The sequence below is a fragment of the Petaurus breviceps genome, unplaced genomic scaffold (genome assembly GCF_028583685.1).
Source record: "Petaurus breviceps papuanus isolate PSGF00001 unplaced genomic scaffold, PetGlider_PUasm1.0 126, whole genome shotgun sequence".
Lineage (NCBI taxonomy): Eukaryota > Metazoa > Chordata > Mammalia > Diprotodontia > Petauridae > Petaurus > Petaurus breviceps.
This window is the reverse complement of record NW_027185655.1, coordinates 3,906,863-3,928,330: the sequence shown is the minus strand read 5'-3', so window position 1 is coordinate 3,928,330 and position 21,468 is coordinate 3,906,863. Positions and strand designations below refer to the sequence as shown.

Below are 21,468 nucleotides of genomic sequence, written 5' to 3'. Positions count from 1 at the left end.
ATATACACACATATATACATATACAACACACATACATTATATATATAGAGAGAGAGAGACAGAGAGACAGACAGAGAGAGAGAGAGAGAGAGAGAGAGAGAGAGAGAGAGAGAGAGAGAAGATGAGAATGAGAATAGATGGGAGGAAATCTTAGAGAGCTTTCAAAAGGCACAAGGAATTGAGGGGAGAGCCTCTCGGAAAGGCCTCCTGCACAAGGTAGGAACTGAGCTGCGTCTTAAAAGACACCTAGGAAAGGTTTTGGAGTCAAGATGAGGAGCAAGAGCATTCCAGGCATGGGGGACCGCAGCCAGTGAAAAGACCCAGAGATGACTGGCAGATGACAAAGATGCTCATCACCAGAAAGGAAAAGACGTTTCAGTCATAGAGATTCTCAAGGCCATTCTCTTGGCAGGAGGGAGGCTGACACTGAGGGAGTCAAATGTTCTGAACGGAATCAGGACTGCTTCTGGGTCCATGGTCTGGGTGATAGCTGGGGGAAGACCGACATTTCTTTGTTTTGGCTTGAATGCTGTTGACCCCACATCACTAGAACTGTAGGTCTCTTCCTCCTTTCTGTAGCTGGGTAGCCGATGAATGGGAATATTGTACCAAAACCTGTGGAAGTTCTGGGTATCAACTCCGCACAGTACGATGCCTTCAGCCTCTCCAGGATGGAACCAACCGCTCAGTGCCCAGCAAGTACTGTCTAGGAGAACGTCCTGAGACCCGCAGACCATGTAACAGATCTCCGTGTCCCTCTCAGTGGAAAACAGGGCCCTGGAGTGAGGTGGGTATGTGGGTTTGTAGTGTATTCGTTTATTTTTGCTTTCCCCCTAAATATATTGATCATGTGATTGGTAATGTGTAATGATGAATCATCTATGTGTCTGCAAAGCTTAAAGCCACAACTCCTGTTTTCGAAAGTTTTATAACCGATTGACAAGACAGGTAGCATTTGTTGGTATGTGTATGTGTGTATGTGTGTGCGCATGCATGTGTGTGTGTGTGTGTGTGTGTTTTTATGTTTCAAGGAGGGAGTTTGGGGAAAGGATTAACATTCATTCATTACATCTTTACCTGAATGATGCATCACTGCATCTCAAAATCAACTTGTTTAAAGCTTATTCTGTCCCTCCCTAAAGTGGAGGTTTGGCTTTTAAGCTATTTCTCATTGGGGGGGGGGGGGGTGAGAGTGGGTAACACCATTCATCTAGTCTCCCATGTTTGCAACCTTAGGATTGTTTTTGATTTTTCCTCTTCCCCATTTTTTCTAATCTAATCACTTACCAGGTCTGGTTGATTTTGCTTCAGTATCTTTTTCATCCAACCCCTCCTCTCTGGCCTAATTTGCTCTACAATTACAAAATGGAGGAAGCATAGTTAGACAGCTTTTGTCTGGGAAAAAATCTTTTGTCTAAAGGTTAGGAAATTCTGGGAGATGGTGAAGTAATCAGGATCCTATAGACAGCTTTCCCCATGCCGTGTTACATAGTACAATTAAAAAGCCCCCAAATGCAGAAAAATCAGCAATGACATGAATATGAAGAGTGAGAGACCATACCAAAGAAGCTCTTACAAAAAAAGAACTGAAGGCCAATTCACTAATCTTCCTTGCACTTTTAGGACTGCCTCCTGTAGCAGCAATCTCACTGGCATACCCAGGATGGCTGCTAGCACAGATCCTCAGATATGCTTTACTAGGAAAGATAGCTGTTTAAAGGGTCAACAATCTTTTAAAATTGCATTCACTCTCTCAGGGTAAAAGTTGGCACCCTGAACTTCAGAGATTTGCTTTTAGAATTAACCCATTCGTAGTCTTCCTACCCACCAACCTATAAGCCTTAAAGTGGGAGGAGGAAACTGTAATTCCAAACCCTTTGGCCCTAGGCTCCTCAAGTAGCCCAGTCACTTACGTGTGATCTATTGCAATTTTAGACACTGCCTTTCAGAGTTATCCCCTTGGAAGCATTCTAATGGGGACCTTATTCTCAGGGAGATTGAAACCCATGAATCAGCTCAACTCCAAACACAAGAGAGCAGCTGTGGATGTGTACAAAGGCAGGGAATAACAGAGGAAGGAGAATACCATAAATGAAATGTTCATTTCTCATTAATAAATGAAAGGAGGAAACAGGCAGTCAGAAGGAGTGAAAGGTAGAAAAGAGTCCCAGGGGCAAAGGATTCTGGGGCCATCCCTCATAGCAGCGTCTGGGAGCAGCCTTTCTTATACTCCCTCACAACCAGCCTCTTTATGCTAATAGAAGAATAGAGTGCAGAAGTGACTAGTAAAGGCAGTGAATGGGCCCCATTGCTGTGACTACTCAGAGTCTGCCCTCACAATTTGGGGGACACAGACTTCTTCCAATACTAGTGCTTTCTCTGAGAGAATAAAAAAAGCGAGATAAAGCACAACAGTCTTAGGAAAAGAATTGGGGAAAAGAAGCATAGTTTCATTAAGGATACCAGAGAAAAATCAATAGCATTATTGAAAAACATACAAAAACTGAAGGAGAAAAATGAAGAAATATCAAAAGAACAATCTTTTTTAACATTGTTTTTCCCATTCTAAAAATGATGCAAATTTAATGAACATCAACTAAAAGGAAGATTTACTTATAAGCAGCAGAACAGAGAGGGTTTTACCTAAATCTGCATCTCTAGAACAAACAGATTGCTTTGCTGACAAATAAAGAAAACAAAACCAAAAAAAAAGCAATCTCTATGTTCAACACTTCTCAACAAAAGATATTGATCAGCACCATCTCAGGAAGATGAATGAATTACAATGAATTCTGTGAGTCCTGGAATGATCAAGGAACAACTCTAAGAACCATTGGAATAGTTTGAAAGAGCAATCAAAGGATTCGGTGAAAACACTGAAGCAATTGCATCTCTTGCAAATACAATGATCAACCCTAACTAGTGACTGGAGAATTTCTAGCAGCAGGAAATAGTGTCACTCTCCATAATAGTAGGCTCTGAAAAAAGAGAAAGGTAGAATTCCATGTCAAAAATGCAGAGGTGGAATCTTATGAAAATAATGAAACAAATTTTTTGAAGTTCATAAGAATATATACAAAACAAATCTGGGAGGAGCAAAATGGGTAATTAGTCTCAGCTCTTCAGTCTTCAAACAAAGGAAGTAAGTATCAAATGTACATTAATATTTTTTATTATTTAGCTAACATTTATTAAGCACCTACTATGTTCCAGGCACTGTGCTAAGTGCTGGAGATATTCATTGTTGTTATTCAATTGTTTCAATCATGTTCATCTCTTTGTGACCCCATTTGGAGTTTTCTTGGCAAAGATCCCAGAGAAGTTTGCCATTTCCTTCTCCAACTCATTTTACAGATGAGGAACTGAGGCAAACAAGGTGAAATGACTTGTCCAGGGTCACACAGCTAGTAAGTGTCTGAGTCGTCCTGATTCCAAGCCCAGTACTCTAACCACTGTACCACCAGCTGCGGATATACAGAAAAGTGAAAGATAGTCCCTCATAGTCTAAGGAGGTTTTGTTTTGGACTAAATTCTCATGATAATGAGAAACAACTCTGGGCAAGAGAAAAATCTTGTGAAATAATACCAGACAACTTTAACACTTAGGGTAATCACTCCCCACCACCACAACCACCACCACCATGTTCCAATTTACTTGTGGCAGGGAGAACAAGAGAAGTCATAGGTTTGTGCTAGGCCACAGACCAAGGGTAGGCACCCCTGTCCAAACAGCCGCAGTTCCTCTCACCTGCAAGAAATGATTGACAGCTGCTGACTATCTAGCCAGGGAAATGAAAGGAAGTAAGTGGAGAAAGAAGTCAAGGTGGCTAAAACAATCCAGATATAGTCAGCCAGTCTTGAGAGAAAGCCATCTGGAAACTTAGCTGGGATCAGCCTCCCACCCTTAAGCCTACTTGAAGCAGAGATTTCTGTGTCTTCAGTGGCTTTTCCCAAATGCCTTTCACTTCACTTCCTCTACCAAAGAGTAACAGATAATGATTCTGTCCAACAAGGTGAAAGAAAAGAGTAGGGATGAGGAAGACTCAAATGTACTGAAAATTGTACTATCCAACTGGCTGTTTTGGGGTATAAGGAAAAGAATGGTAACATAGCTGGGGATGATCCTATATTCTGGATACTTCTCAGAACAGGGACTGGCGAATTCCAAATCCCCTATAAAAGAATGAGGAAATTATTTGTTCTACTTGCAACAGTTTTCAGTATAAGCAAAGGAGAGGCCTAAAAGTGAGGAGTGAGGGATACAAAAAAAGGCTAAAACACAAAATACTTAGAAAATGTAGCAATAAGATCCAGTCATATAAGCAGATAAACCACAAAGGATACTAAAAACACAAGGATAAAATGAGTAAAACCATTAAAAAATGTACCAGCAGCAAATAGTTCAATATTAAATAAAGTGAACCCATTAGTAAATGATTAAAGGGATTGTGAATTTCTCAAAAATGATGTTCAAAAAACTTCAGAATAGGGCAGCCAGGTGGCCCAGAAACTAAGAGCACCAGCCCCAGTGTCGGGATGACCTGGGTATCGAATCGGGGTCAGATACTTAGCACCACACCCAGAAATAACGGGCCGTGTAACCTTGCATAAGTTACTTAACCCCAATTGCTTTAAAAAAACAAACAAAAAAAAATTCAGAATGACTATAAAGGGAAATAATGTTCATAAAAGAAAAAAATAAGAATCTAATTCAGCAGTTACTATGCTCAATGCACAAAACAGGGCTCAACATAAAATTAAAATGCAATGAACAGCATAGAAAAAATTGAATCCATAATATAGAATCTCTCTTGAAAAATAAGTATTGTAGAAAGATTCACAGCTCAATGTAGACTAACTCCTGCCACATAGAGTTACTTCCATCTGACACTGTTTCCTTCAGAAATATTTCTAAGAATGAAGCACAACTAGGAAAAAAAAAAAGACTGGTGAAGTCTTCCAAAGGCAGTAGCATAAAAATTAGACAGAAGAGGGAGTTCACATATTGCACTTCAAAAACTTTAATCCCACAAGGGACATCAAGAGAATAAAGAAGGTTATAGCCCATGAATTACAGAAAAAAATTCTGATCAGACTGGAAGGGAAGAGAAATAGTGAAGGGAGCAAAGCAATGAAAACTTTTTAGGAAAGGGCAACATAGAAGAAAGTTACTAAAAACAAAAAAGTGAGAGGGGCAAGAAGATTTTAAACTACAACTTTAACTATGTAGGGAATAAGGGACAAAATAAGGGAAGAAATAAAAAAATAGACAATTAGGCTAATTCAAAATACTCAAGAAATGTCAGGCACCTGGGAGTAGGAACTAGAGAAGAGCTTGTGAGAATAAACCTCAGAGTAGTGTAAGTAAAACTAATGTCAAAAACAAAGTACTTACTTAAATGAGGAAGTGAACCCAAAAAAATAATGATAATGGGGAAAATACCAAACCTAACAATCATAATTTTAAATGTTAATTTTTTTAAAAATTGAGAGACATGAGAGTGACAGAATCAGTAAAAAAAAAAAATAAAAGCTAGCAATCTGTTGCATAAAAGAAACATCTGAAATAACAAATACGCAATGAAAATTAAGGTCTGGAACAAAATATATTATGCATCAGATGAATTAAAAAACACAAAAGTTGTAATTGTGCCATCTGACAAAGAAAAACTCAGAAACTCATAATATCAAGAGAGAAAAAATAGGGAAATTATATTATACTTAAACCATTAACAATGAATCAATGTCAACACTGGATGTTTGCAATAGTTGGCATAACATCCAAATTCACAAAGGAAAAGGTAACAGAATAGTGGAAAGACATAGATATAACAATAATTTTTTTAAATTAAGCTTCCTTTTTCAGAACTAGACAAATCTAACAGAAAAGAAATAGAAATAAAAATATAGAATGGAGCAAATTGTAGATGAATTTAAAGCTGAAAAAGATGACATCTCCTGAACAGGAATTTAATGAATATGCATATTTATCAAAACCACGTGATACCTTTACAAAATTAAACTTTGCTTTAGGTCATAGAGAAATGAACAAAATTAAAAATACTAAATACATTCTTTATAGACCATAATGCAACATCAACGGTAATTAATACACAAAACATAAAAATCTGTTTGCTCAGTTCTATATTTTCTTTTTTAAAAATTTTCTATTTGGATTTGTCCAGCTCTGAAAGAGAAACATTAAAGATTCATGTAGAAGTGATGTGACAGTGACCATTATACAAGATATATAAGAAAATATATAAAGGACAAGTGAAAAAAATATTAAACTTCATTCATCTCCCCAAAAGGCAAAAAAGAGAACATTAATAACTAAAAACAAATTCTATGCCTATGTTCCCATAAATACAAAATCATTCTGAGAGTCTTCTTTATGCAAATCAAGAATATTATTCAATGAGGGTATTAGTAGGCAATGAGAAAGCTTTTGTAAGCAATTTTTAACAAAAAAAATTTTACATCTTTACAATTTCTCAATTAATTGAAAGATTTAAGGAATACAAAATCTCATTATGTTTTTTTTTCTTTTTTGGTTCCTGAAAAAGCTTTTCATTTGGCAAAAACAAAACAGCACCTTATAGGATCAGCAAACTGTCTCTGATTCATAGATCCAAATTACTTAAGATTTCTTGGACAATATAACAATAAAATAACCTTTGTCAGTGACCTTCTGATAATAAACATCAGATCAGCCATGAAAGAGGGAGATATATACTTGACAGAGGTATTCAACACTAAGATAAAAGGGACATACCACAGTCTGGATGAATGAGAAATGTTTTTTTTAAATAGTGAAGTCATTTAGATGTTCCAATTTGTGGATGATATTGTATTAATTATATCAAGTCCCAGAATATTTTGGTGTCTCCTAGAAAACATCTGAAATCACTCAAAATAAATTGCTTATCTATGCAGGAAAAACCAAGTGGGTGAAAAATGTGTGCCACCAAAATTTTAACATGAATTTTGAAGGCCATCTATAGGACTTTTCCATGAGTACATATACCTGGGAATACAGTAGTATTGGACAATGCCTTAGGCCAAGATGTTAAAAAGAGGAGAATGGAGTAATTCCTTTCAGAAAATTGCAAAACTCTTTTCCTGAACCCAAGCTTCCCATTAAATCAAAATCTTATCTTATTCATGATTCTATAGCAGCAACCTATTGTATACCACTGCCTCCAAAATTTGGATATCATACAGAGGAAATTGCATCTCTGCATTGAAGGTATGTAAAGAACACACAAGCCAGGCATAAAGGATGTCATTGAAGAATTGTATTACAGAAATGTCATAAAATTGTAATGACCAGGGGCAGCTAGGTGGTGTAGTGAAGAGAGCATCAGCCCTGGAGTCAGGAGGACATAAGTTCAAATCCAGCCTCAGACACTTAACACACTTACTAGCCATGTGACATTGGGCAAGTCTCAACCCCAACTGCCCTGCCTTCTCCCCTCAAAAAAAAGCAAAAAAAAATTATAATGCCCAAACTTGGACCTAATGAAGAAATTTGAAGATGTCCAATTCTTCATTCATTACAGAAGTAGGACAATAAGACAGTGGAATGTTTATTTTTTCCCTCTTATTTTTTGTTAAAAGAGATGGCTCTCTAGGAGGAAAGTGGACATTGTCAACGTAGGTGATGTAAAAGAAAAAAAGGTATCAAAACTTTTTAAAGCAAACAGATAAAAGCTCTACAAAACAACAGTTCTTAACTTGAAGATGGGGCATAAAGAGATAATTGAAAACAAATATCTTGAAGAACAAAAATGTGACAAAGAAATCCTGAATACCATATTTCAAGAAATCGTACAGAAAAAAAATCCCTAGAAATTTGTGGATTCAGAATTCAAACCCCAAATCAAGAGAATATGCAGAAGACTAAATCCAGCAGAAAGAAGCCTCAAGTCTACCTCAATGAGAAACATTACAGCCAATTTTCAGAAACTGTAACATTAACAACCCAGAATTGTTTTGTGGGTATAAGAAATAAAAAAAAATTGAAGTATGATATTGAAAAGAGCAAAGGAGACCATTTGGCACTCAAGGGAAAAAAGATGAGACCGAGTCTAAATGTCAAAGGAAATAATTGAATTTTTCCTAAAAGGGAGGAATTAAAATTGTTCCTTCCAAGGACCCCCGGGTGAGCGTGGTATTATTCAGTATATAAAATGAGCCAACAAAAAAAAATTAAATACTTTCCAAGACTCTTCATGTGTCTAGGACTAGACAAAGAAATGAACATGGAATGTGGTAAAAGATGGCAATAATCAGGAGGAGAATATATATATATATATGTATATACAAAGTAAACTAACATTTCAAAGGGAAAAATATTATCTCCTCCCCCCATTACCTGCCATTATTTCTGTCCTCATCTGTGATTTCTTTGCTATAAGAAACTCCCAGGGAAGAAACTTTCTACCACAGCAGAATGAAAACCTTTTTCCCCCACAGTCTTAGAATGTTACCTGATAGTTCATATTATCTTAATTAACGTCTTTTCATGCTTCTTTGTATTTTTCATAGCATAGTAGTATTCCATCGTGGTAGCAAAGAATTGGAAACAAAGTAAATGCCCATCAGTTGGGGAATGGAAAAAATAATTATTGAGTACAGCAGCAGAAATGTTATGGGAGGAGAGAAAGGAAACCAAATTCTGTTGGCCATTATAGTGGCATAACTATTAAGTTCCCCTAATGGCAAAGGTAGTGAACTATGGGTGTGGAGCATTGCATATACTGTTAGACAACTGATTTGGTGGTGAGTTCTTCTTAATCCCCCCCCCCCTTAAACTTTTGCTCTTTCCTCTAAATATTTTGGTCTATATAGGGCCTTTCTTTCTACTTTGATCTCTTAAAGGTATATACCTAGTAGTGATATCTCAGAGTCAAAGGATGTCGATTCAAAACAAATGAATCTGTATTGATTTTTATATCACCTATATTTTCCAATATATTTCAATATATTTTCAACTGATTTCACTCTGTCATCTCTTATTATAAAGAAAAGAAGTTCAACAAAGGCAATCAACACATTGAAAAAGTCTGACATTATATGCTATTTTATGTACCCATTTTCCATATCTATAAACAAGGGAGAATTTAACATGTCCTAGTTCTTCTTTGGGGCCAAGCTTTAGTTTCACAACACTTCATTTCAGATATTTTTGTCTTCTTGTTTCCATTGACATTCATTGTAGTTATTCTAATATTATTTTCCTGGTTCTGCTTGCTTCATTTTGCATCATTTCGCATGTTTTCCCATGGTTCTCTGTATTCATCACATCCATCTTTTCTCATAGCATAATAACATTCCATTACATTCATGTAATTCATGTACCATACCTTGTTTGTTTCCATTTCTTTGCACTGCAAAAAGTGCTGTTCTAAATATTTCAGTATACATGGTCCCTTTCTTTTTTATCATTAATGTCCTTCATAGAATCACAGAGAGAGTTAGGATGGATCTTAGGGGCTATACATTTCAATACTCTCCCTTCATAGATAAAGACTGGGGTCAAGTGAGATTAATCGACAGTGTCTTACCCAAAGTCACATAGCCTGCAAGTGACTGATTTGAATCCAGGTTTTCCTAATTCCAAGTCCCACATTCCAGACATTTAACCATGTTGCTTCCTTGATATAAATCCTTAGCAGTGGAATCTCTGGGTCAAAAGAAAATAATATCTTAGTGATTTTTTTTTACACAATACAAAAAATGACAGTATTACGTCAATTTTTACATATTTAGTGCCATATCAGACACATTACTGAGGGGATACTTTTCTTTAGTACTTGACAAAATAATAATGAAATTCATTTGGGAGAACAAAAGACCTAGAATCTCAAAGGAGATAAAAAAAAGAAAGAAAGAATAAAGGGAGTAGCATATTAACAGACCTAAGTAGCTGCCCAAATGAGTAGCCCTTGGTAAACAAACCACAAATCAGTGTAACAAACTAAATTAGCAAGAAATTCAATTGATTGAGAAAAGTACCCCAGTGTTTTATCAAATCAACAACAGAAATTACATTGGAAGGGCTTTGTTTCTGATAGGAGCTGCTGGGAAAGTGGGAAAGCAGTTTGCCTTGAATTAGATTTAGAGCAATGGCTTGTACACAAGCTTGTATATAAGGTCAAAATTTCTACAAGACTTATTGATAAAAGATCACACCATTAGAAATTTAGAAAATATAGATATCTAGGACCTTTCTGAAGTATATCTGTGGGTATAATTCTGAATTAAACAAGGCATAAAGGAGATTATAGCAGATATATGAGATAATTATACTTACTTAAAATAAAAATATATTTTTCAAAAATAGATCAATGAAAATAGAAATGGATAATAAATATCTGATATCTGATAAATAAAATCTGATATCCAAAATATGTTGGATATTTGTACAAATATATAGTAACAGTGGCTTTTCTTTAATAGATTAGTGATCAAACCATAAGAATAAATAGTTTTTGAAAGAATTATAATCTACAAATGATTAATCGAAAGCATACTAAAATCACTTACAGACAGATAAATACAAATTAAAATGACTCTGACATTTCACTTTACACCATGAAAATTGGCAAAGATGACCAAAAATAAATGGGCTAACTAGTCTACGTTCCAGGCAGATAAGGCACTCTGGGTCGATCTTTGTGGTGGTCCCACTGCACTACATGTCTGTTTGGAATCATTCAAGAAAAGTGATCGATCTTTCCATACTTTTTGATCCAGCAATCTCCCTACAGGGCATATATCTCCAGGAAGTCAGAGACGGAAACAGAAGTCTAATATGAGCTAAAATATTCATAGATGCTCTCTTTGTGTTAGAGAATTGGAAACAAAGTAGGTACCCATTGATTGAGAAATAGCTTTTAAAATCTATTATATAGATGTAATGTTATTGTACTATAAAAATTGATGAATAGGAGGAATTTGGGGAAGCATTGAGAAGGTTTGTATGAGCCAAACCAGAGTAAGAAAAATAGAACCAAGGGACCAATATAAAAATGACCACAACACTGTAAATTACAAGATCACTAAAAGAAAGATGAAACCCATAAAAGTCTTGGAGAATCAGAGAAGAATGATGCTGACATTGTCAGATGCCACCACAAGTATCCTGTTTCATCAGTGTTCCTTGTCATAAGGAAAGGTCCCACCTGGAGGGAATAGGGGAAGAAATTACTGATGTAAAGACAAGAGGCACCAATAAAATATTTTTCACTACCACCCCCAAAAAAATGAACCAAGGGTTTTAATTAACTTCACATTCAACGCGGCAGGCAAAAAGTTAATGAAATCTCAGGATGCTTTGAGATGAGTAGTTTCCAGGAATAGAGAAATGATGAACCCACTGTACCCAGCCTTCAGACCTCGTCTAGAATTTTTGTGTTCTGTTCTTTTTTTTTTTTTAAGCAATCGGGGTTAAGTAACTTGCTCAAGATTACACGGCCAGTTATTTCTGGGTGTGGTGCTGAGTATCTGAGCCCGGATTTGATCCAGGTCATCCCAACACTGGAGCCGGTGCTCTTACTCGCTGAGCCACCTGGCCGCCCCATTGTGTTCTGTTCTTGATGAAGCAGTTTGAAAAGGACATTGATGAGGGACCAGGATGGTGAAGGGCCATGCTCCCTGTCATGTAAAACTCAGTTAAAGGGATTGCATGTATGTGTCCTAGAGAAGACTCACAGAGACAGGACAGCTGCCTTCTAGTATTTGAAGGGCTGTTTTTTATTTGTTTTGTTGGTTTAGTTTGGTTTGCTTTTTTACTACTAGACAAAATAATAATGAAACTCTTTGGGAGAAGAGATTATGGTTGTTCTCTTTTGCCCCCAAATTGGAGCAATGGATAGAAGTTGCAAAAAAGGTGAACTTAGGCTGGATGTTGGGAAATGCTTTGTAACAAAGCTTCCCTGAAGTGAAGTGAGCTGCCTTGAGATGACTAGGTGGCATAATGGTTAGTGCTGCTCTGACCTAGAGTCAGGAAGACTCAATTCAAATATGGCCTTGGACACTTAGCTGTATAGTCTGAGTAACTCACTTGACCTCTGTCTGCCTCCGTTTCTTTAACTATAGAATGGAAACTGTGATAGGTTAAGTAACTTGCCTAGGGTCACACAATAAGTGTCTAACACTGCATTTAAACACCAGTCTTGATACCAAACACAAGGCTCTATCTTCTGCACCACCTAGATACCTTAATATTGGAATAAACTTCGAATGTCTAACTTCCTACAGTCACTTAGTTTTGCCTTTATATGTGTGAGCATATTTGAGGCCCTTCTGGGCTTGGAATCAAGTGAGACCTAGATTTGAATGTTCCCTTTGAAACTTACTGCCCTTTAGCCAAAAGTTAACCTCTTCAGTTTGAAAAATAGAAGAACTCAGGCCAGGATATTTAACCTCTGGGAGCCCATTCCTTCATCTGTAAAAGGGGCATCTTAGTAACATGTAGCATGGACCTCACAGGATTGTTATAAGAATCAAATGAGATAATGTATGTGACATTAAAGGTGCTCTGAGATCTTGTCTGAGTTAGAAGCTTCACCTCTAGATATTCAAGCTAAAATTGATGTCCTTGAATAGGGCTTAGGGAGGTGCCTTAGCTTTGTAGAATTTTGTCCAATGGAGGAATCAAAACCATTTCAGTGGCTTGTAACAGGTAGGTGTCACATGCTAGATACATGTGTGTGCATGTGACACACCCACGCACTCATGTATGCGTTGGGAGATAGGACACAGACTATTTTGGCAGAATCACCCACACCCCATGTCTTTGTTTCTTCAGTGTTCAGTAACTTGTGGGGAAGGAACGGAGACGAGACAAGTCATCTGCAAGACTGGAGACCAATGTAATGGCGAAAAACCCCTCTCAGTGAGAGTCTGTAAGCTTGCTGCTTGTAACGGTAAGTGGAACATTAAAATATGTTATTGCATTGGTAAGGGTTAGTTTAGAGCCTAAATAAAAATTTCCATTCAGCATAAGGGCTAGGGTTTTTATTAGCTTACTGGCACCAATCACATGGTAATACTCTATCAAAATCAGTCTGATAAGTTTATGTGCAAGGTTTACCTCTTAGCCAATGTCCTATAGGAGTCAATGAGCATAGATGCCAAAGAGTGACATCATCCATGCTTGATGGTGGCCTTGTAGGTTCATGTCATCTATTTTTAATTTAGTCTGGTCTTGTTGTGCTGTGGGGCCTTCTGTTCAATGTACTGTCTGAATGTCGAGAACACTGTGGAAGGCTACTACAATCTGTGTACCATGTTCCAGATTTGTAAATCTGCCAATGAAATTGATGGTGGGACTAGTAAAGATGCCTATGAATCCCTTTAAATAGCAATACTGCCCTGCATCTGCTTCCAGTTTTACTGCATTGGATTTGCATCCCACTGGTGGGAAAGTCAGCAACAAGTCACCCACTGATACTACTATGCAAGGAATAAGAGTTAGGAGCTAGCCAGTCCATACACCCATTTCTCAATCTCTCCAGTACTGAAGAAGGCTGAACTGTATTGTTCCCAAAGAGAAAGGATCATAGCCTCAAGTCTTTAAAGGACCTCTGAGGCCATCTGCTTCAGTCCCCTTGTCCAACAGAAGAAGGAGCTGAGACCAAATTAAGTAACTTGACCAAGGGCACAAAGTAATTATCAGAGTAATTAGAAAGTAATTATCAGAGCTCAGATTTCAACTCAGGCTCTCTGATTCCCAAGCCAGTGTTCTTTTCTCTCTTGTTGTCTCATTGTTTCAGTCATAGCCAACTCTTCATGACCCCATTTGGAGTTTTCTTGACAAAGATACTGAAGTGGTTCATCATTTTCTTCTCTAGCTCATATGACAGATGAGGAAACTGAGGCAAACAGGGTTAAGTGATTTGCCCAGGGTCACAGAGCTAGTAAGTGTCTGAAGTTGGATTTCAACTCAGGAAGATGAGTCTTCCTGACTTTGGGCCTGGTGGTCTATTCACCACATCACCTTATTGCCCCTCTGTCTACTATGCTATGCTACAAAAGTACCATTTTAATTGTGGCATCTTAACTTTCTGATCTGCTCTAATTCTCCTCAGGTAGATAAGTATGAACTACGTACCCCTATAGGTTTCTTTTTGAGAATATTCTCTCTAGACAATCCTTTTCCTTCACCCTCAGAGGTTCCTTACACTAAATATCTATTGTATCCTACCTTGAACATCATTACATTCTCCACAGGCTTTCAGACTTTGAACCAGAAGGAATCTTACATGACCGTGCCCATTATTTTAAAGATGTCTTTGTAGTATCTTTATAGGTTACCAAAGAGCTCACAAATCGGCAGAAACAAAATTAACTGGAAAAAATCTGGTGCTAAGAGATTACCTTATTTAAAAGTGTGGTCAAAATAATTTTATTCAGTTCAGTTCAGTTCAACTAATACCTACTTTGTGGCAGTCTTGCTTCTGCTGGATGTGAGGGAATATAATGGCAAAAAAAAAGATTTTAAAACTTCCTCCAAGCAGCTCTCCTTCTAGTTGGAGAAGAGGGGGTACAATATGTACACAAGTGATAAATGCAGAATATGTAATAAAGATGTCTATATAAAACTCAGTGAAGGCAGCTAGGTGGTTTCGTGGATAGAGCTTGAGGCCTGAAGTCAGGAAGATTCCTGAGTTCAAATCCAACTTCAGATACTTCCTAGCTGTGTGACGCTAGGAAAGTCACTCAGCCCTGTTTGCCTCAGTTTCTTCATCTGTAAAATGAGCCGGAGAAGGAAATGACAAACCACTCCAGTGCCTTTGCTAAGAAAATGCCAAATGGCATCACACAGAGTCAGACATCACTGAAACCACTAGACAGCAACATACAACTTGAGAACATTCATATGCTCATCTCACAGCAGACACCTACCATTGAATTGAATTGAATTAAAAATTGAATTGAGAGGTCTTTTAATCAAGATGATGTTTTGAATAACTTTCAGTTGCTTCTTAACTATATTTCCTTATCTATTTAATTTTATTTGTGTCATTTGTAGTTGTTTTTATAGATCAAGCTGCTAGAAATGCATTTATGTCCACCCTCCGGCTGTACCTTTGGGTAGACTATATGCCTTCTTGCCAAGTTGGCTGTAAAATGGATCCTGTTTCTCCCCAAAGTTCTGTTATATAATGAGCCACATATTGCTATTGTGGAGCTGAGAACTGAGGGAGTCAAGATAGAGCTTAAGCCTGGTACTTATTAAGCACCAACACGAGCTATGTCTATGGGAAGCTGTTAAGCATTAAATACTCATCTCTCTGAATTGGTTCATAAATTCTCATGTATCACAATGTGGATAGTTCTTAGCATTGCTAGACTCACTTAGATCCTTTTCAGTATTTACCGAGACTCTGTGTCCTTTTCTGTTTTGTGTACAGATGAGCCATGCTTGGGAGACAAGTCGATCTTTTGTCAGATGGAGGTCCTGGCACGGTATTGTTCCATCCCAGGCTATAACAAGCTCTGCTGTGAGTCTTGCGGCAAGCGTGGTAGTACGCTTGCTCCCCCGTACCTTACAGATGCTGCTGAAACCGGTGATGGTGCAATTTATCACCCCAGTGACTTCCCTGGATCCTTAGTAATGCCAACACCTCTGACACCTCATCGGGTGGGGCCGACAGCCAAGAAGAAATCTCTGAGTAGGATGCCCTCCGCTGACGAGAACTTACGTCTATATCCAGACAATAATCCTAATGGTGCTAACATACCCCAGAGGAGAGCTCCCCAGGCAGAGAGCAAGACCTTGAGACCTGACCAAGTACCACCCCCACCTTCCACCAGGGCTCACCGTTCTGATTCCTCTTCTCAGATGGCATCTCCTCCCCTGGCAATAAATGTTTCCTCAGGTGCGTTACTTCCAGTGAGAACCTCAAGGAAGAATGAGAAGGCAGCTGACAAGAGACACCCTTTAAGACCATCCACTGTGGAAAGATGAGAAAGCTAATTTTGAAAGGGTAGAAACCATAGGAAATTCTGGACACCCCATGGTGCATGTTGCTTTTGTTGAAAGCAGAACTCTCAACAGGTCATCAACTCATTCATTTGACGTGTAAATGGAAAAGCAAAAAGTGCTGGTTCACTTTCTAACTGCTTTCATTCTCCATTGTCTGATTAGCTTGAATTCATTGGAAGAAAGCACCAAAGATTATTAGCAGAAGTGAAAGTGAGTTGCTGAGTGTATCGGCCTTTCCCTTATGCAGAAAAGGCTGGAACCCATTTTGCACATCAGCTGATTTTTTATTTTTTAAAAAATCACATGTAAAAAGATAAACCAGAGGTATGAAATGTTTACATGTCCACAAAATATTTTGGAAATGGAACAAGAGAATCCATAAGACTTGTATTCCTATTTATCTATATAACAGATATTATATGAGCAAATTTGCAGCTGTTGTGTAAATACTGTATATTGCAAAATCAGTATTATTTTAAGAGAAATGTTCTCAAACCATTGTTTACTCTATTACATTTCTAAATATTCTAGGTGCCAGCCATTGCGTACTGACTGCCTTACTGACATTCCATGATTAAAGCAACCCATGACATAGGGGATCTCCAGTTTGATATGACTTGGAGAGAACTGGATTTGGTTGGGTCAACAATATGATGCTTAAAAAAAACCATGAGATATACAAATCCCAGTCCAAAATATCATTGAAAGTCTATGGACAGTCACAGGCAATAGAGAAAGCTATTGAATGTGGATGTTCCTGTGTGTAAATCAAGCAGAGCTTAACCATCTTGGTCTCAACAAGCACTCTATGAATTTGGGTAACCATGTCTCTTTTCCTTTCTCATGCTTTTCCCAGGAAATCTAAATAGCATATGTTCTGAGGTACAGAGAGTAGTCATCTGGGTACTTGATAAACTGTGACATTCACAAGGGAAGAGGCATTTAGGAAAACTTGTTTGATCGCTGAAAGTCGAGAGAAGTATCACTAATCCAAAAGAGGCATTTGTGTCCATTGCCAAGAGCATGTGACAAAAGCAGGGCTTGGGAGAGAGAGGAAATTTGAGGAAACTTCAGTTACAAGATGAAATGGAGATGTGTATTCAGAACAGTTTGCAATGGCGCTCACCACCATTCATCTAAGTGCAAACCCAAAAGCACATGAATAATTTGTGTCCGTCATCACCTTTCCTACCAGAAAGTCAACCACACTAGCAAGCATATGTAAAGTACGTGTATATAGAATTCAGAACTGAAGATATTTATTAAAAGTTGATGTTTTTCTTGATAGTATTTTTATGTAATAAATATTTACACTAATAGCAGTGACATTGTGGTAAAAATAGAGAGATCTAATTAGAGACATATGTTATACTGTATACCTAGAACAGAAATTTAAGCTAACTAAACTACTGTAGTTGAATCCTTGTACTCCATTTGAGAAAAAATCTGATGGTGACGACAAACATCTTACATTTTTAAAGTTATTTGATCAAATTCTGATGAGAGTCACCTTCAAAAAAAGAAAAACCTGTCAACCCAAAAAATGCTTCATCCTGTGACATCCTAAGATGAAAAAAAAAAACACAGTTCAGTGAAACGGTGAATTCATAGCATCAAATGGAGCTATGACCGAGATCATGGTTGAATGAGTTGCATTTTGGAAAATAAGAGAGAGAATGGAAAATTTAAGACCTGAGATTTTCCAGAACAGCTGGTTGAGTAAATCCATGCCCCATCCATCTGTGTGGGTATAGCTAATGGAAAGTTGAATGTAGCTTCTTTAATACCAGAAAGTCAGAGATGTGAAACACGGTGCTCATGGTGCTTTTTGTCATGTGGACTTTGTAAGCTAGCCCACTCAGCATTAACTCAGTACCTCTCACAAACTGCTGCTGTTTTATGCAAGCCATTTGAAGGTCAAAGTAATTTAGTGAGCTGTAGATTTTTTTGTAAAGATCGTCCCTGAGCCTCAAACAGACCAATAAGATGTTTATTTTTTCCTCATGCTGGTCCAGAAACACAACTCTCTCTATGTTGCCGAGGTGTCAACATTTGTCTATATACACAGGGGCATATGCAGGTCTATGTGGGCATACATGCACCTCCAATAAAGATGTACATATTTCCTTTCCAGATCTTTGGACTTTCTTTTGTACCAAGCTCAAATTTCTTGTTCATAGAAGTGTACACTACTGATGCTATTTGTTGTATTGGGGAGCATGTAGCAATAAAAGTGTTAACAAAAGCCATTTCTTTCTGGATTGAGTTAGACTTTTTTTTACCTTAAATTTTAAATTATTATTTTTTAAAAGGACGTGGACAGTTTTCCAGTCATGTCTGACTCTTCATGATCCCATTTGGGGTTTCTCGGCAAAGATACTGCAATTGTTTACCATTTCCTTCTCCAGCTCATTTTACGGATGAGGAAACTGAAACAAACAGGGTGAAGTGATTTGCCCAGGGTCAGGCTACTAGTATCTGAAGCCTGATTTCAATTCACAAAGATGTCTTCCTGATTCCAAGCCAGTGCTCTATCCACTGTACCAAGCATTTATTTTCTTTCCCTCCCTCTAACTGATAAAAGGAAACAGGAAATAAGTCTCTTGAAACACATTTGCAAACACTATATATCTGATTAGATTTTAATCTTCACGTTCCACAAGTGAATTTATAGCAGTTTAACTTTTCTTCCTGCAAAGTGGCTACCAAGTCACCTACTACTCAGGCCTTTTTAAAAGCAACTAAAATAAGCAAGATTATAATGGCTCTTATAAGGACTTTGTACTTACAAAGTACTTTCACATATGTTAATCGTTTTTACTGATGAGGAAACTTACAGGTTAAATGACTTACTCAAGGCCACACAACCAGCAAATGGCAATTACACTAGAATTTAGGACTCAGCACTCCACATCCTCCCACATCTTACATGAAGTTAGATTATTTCTCTAACTTTTGCCTCCTGAATAAGTATAACTACTGTATAGCCAAATTGCCCTGACTGTGGCCTACTAAGTGAGCCCAGATTCCCATATCCTGTTATATTTAACCAGTCTCATACTATACCTCCCATCCCATCCAGTCATTCAGTATACACCATATTGCCATCCATTCCATTGTTTACCTAATAACAATAGCTAGCATTTATAGTATTTTAATGTTTGCCAAGTCCTTTGCAAATATATTATTTTACCCTTGCAGCAACCATAGAAGGTTGGTGCTAAAATCATCTCTATTTTACAGGAGAGGAAACTGAGGCAGTCAGAGGTTGTGACATGGCTAGGATCACAGCTATTCAGTGATTGAAATCATATTTGAACTTGGGTCTTTCTGACTGTAGGTCTCCTACTCTATTATATCTCCCAGCTACTATATGCCATCCTTTCCTCTCTCTTACTTTATGCCCTTTTCTCTAGAAATTGTAATCAAATAAATTCTACTATTGCTTCTGAAAAAGTGAGAGATTTCAACTTCCCTCTCACTCAACTCTTCCCAAGCCAAAACTTCCTTGCCCTCCACTCCTCAATATGTGTTGTCTCCCTCTATTAGAAGATAGAGTCCTTGAAATCAGGGACTGCCTCCTTTTTGTATTTTCATTTTCAGGTTTTAGCACAGTGTTTCACATATAGAAAGCCCTTAAGAAATGCTTTTCATGAATTCATTTGTTCTTTCATTCATTCAAGTAATTCAGTGATTTTTTTCCTTTATGGAAGGGGGAAGGCAGGGCAGTTGGGGTTGTAACTTGCCCAAGGTCACATGGCTAGTTTTGTGTTGAGTGTCTGAGGCCAAATTTGAACTCAGGTCCTCCTGACTCCAGGGCCGGTGCTCTATTCAATGCGCCACCTAGCTGCCCGCAATTTAGTGATTTTTTTTTTAAAGAAAACTCAGAATTGGGGCAAGAGTTAATAATCTTATTGAGAAATCCAGAAGATAGCAGAAAGAGAAGTAGGAAGAATAGATGAAAGAATATTAGAATTCCTTGTTGCAGGTTCAAGAATGGTTAACCTTGGTCCTATGTCCACCTATGAAGAATTAGAGCAAAGCAGTCCATTGGCTTTCAAACTAGCAGTGGGCTGCCATTGCTAGGAGAAGGAGCAGAATCACAGGCCCATGCAGCTAAGGAATGAAAGGGCAAGTAGATCTCCCATCATCCAACTGTATTTCTAACTCCTAGGTTTCATCTACCTAAGGACAAAATAGCCATTGCCAAAACGGTAAAAGAGGATTCACAGTCTCACAGGACATTTTTGTTGTTCATTTCAGTCACATCCAACTCTGGGACCCCATTTGGGGTTTTCTTGGCAAAGATAACGCGATGGTTTGCCATTTCCTTCACCAGGTCATTTCAAAAATGAGGAATCAGGCAAACATGGTGAAATGACTTGCCCAGCATCTTGCTGCTAGTGAGAATCTGAGGCCAGATTCAAATTCAGGTTCTCCTGACTCCAGGGCCAGCCCTCTATTCACTGTTGTTTAGTCTTGTCCAAATCATGACCCCACTTGGGGTTTTCTTGGCAAACATACTGGAGTAGATCGCCACTTACTTTTCCAGCTTATTTTACAGATGAGGAAAATGAGGCAAATGAGGTTAAGTTATTTGTACATAAATGAGGCTGGATTTGAACTCAGGAAGATTAGTCTTCCTGATTCCAAGCCCAGTGCTCTGTATACTGCGCCACCTAGCTGCCCCCTGGACGTAAGTACGCTCTCATCATTCTCCAAAGCTCTAAGACAGTAAGAAAATAAAAATCGTAATGACAATTTTAAATAACTCTCACAGCACAGGCAGCAATTTCCTCGGGACAATGATGTCCATAGGCAGTGATTCCTTAGCCACTTAAATAATGGAATACAGCCAGTGGCCATTTTCTGGATTTGTAATTGTCGAAGCTAAAAAGAAACAGCCTTTTAAAATCTAATGACAAAGTTAACTTAAAATCTTTAATCACATAAACTGCACAGTGAAGATAAATTGGATAGGGAGACAAACAGATACCAATCTTTGCTAAGTGGGTGTCAGTGGAGACTCACATAGAAATGCCAATACCCTCACCAGTGAAAGGAACAAAACCAAATTTCTTTGTAGAAGTAGCTATGAACAGTAAAGGAGAAAGGGAGTGTGGGAAACGGTCAACATGCTAGAATGCAGAAGAGGGTCTATCACCTGCAAGCTCTTCATCAGGACATGTACCACTCTAATCACCTCTAGGGGCTCCCACACAACACAGGAGTTCACATAGGGAAATCCAGAGTCCTGAGAAAGACAAGAAAGGGAAGGTTGAGACTGAAGTTGGGGGATGGAGCACAGGCTGCCTTTGGGTCAATTATAAGCACTCCTTAACACTCTCTCTGTCTCTGTCTCTGTCTCTCTCCTGTCTATCAATCTATCAGTCAGCCTATCATCTATCTATCCATCCATCCATCTATCTATCTATCTATCTATCTATCTATCTATCTATCTATCTATC

At 37.9% G+C, this 21,468-nt stretch overlaps 1 protein-coding gene across 1 annotated transcript in view; it reads left to right on the top strand.

Moving 5' to 3' along the window:
* ADAMTS3 (ADAM metallopeptidase with thrombospondin type 1 motif 3) overlaps window positions 1–18,238 on the top strand; it is a 282,573-nt gene extending 264,335 nt beyond the window's left edge. Inside the window, exons 20-22 of the mRNA XM_069091667.1 lie at window positions 580–787; window positions 12,818–12,935; window positions 15,426–18,238. Coding sequence (XP_068947768.1) covers window positions 580–787; window positions 12,818–12,935; window positions 15,426–15,982 — 883 coding nt within the window. The 3' untranslated portion in view covers window positions 15,983–18,238. The remainder of the gene's footprint in view (window positions 1–579; window positions 788–12,817; window positions 12,936–15,425) is intronic.
* Window positions 18,239–21,468: the final 3,230 nt, after the last annotated feature.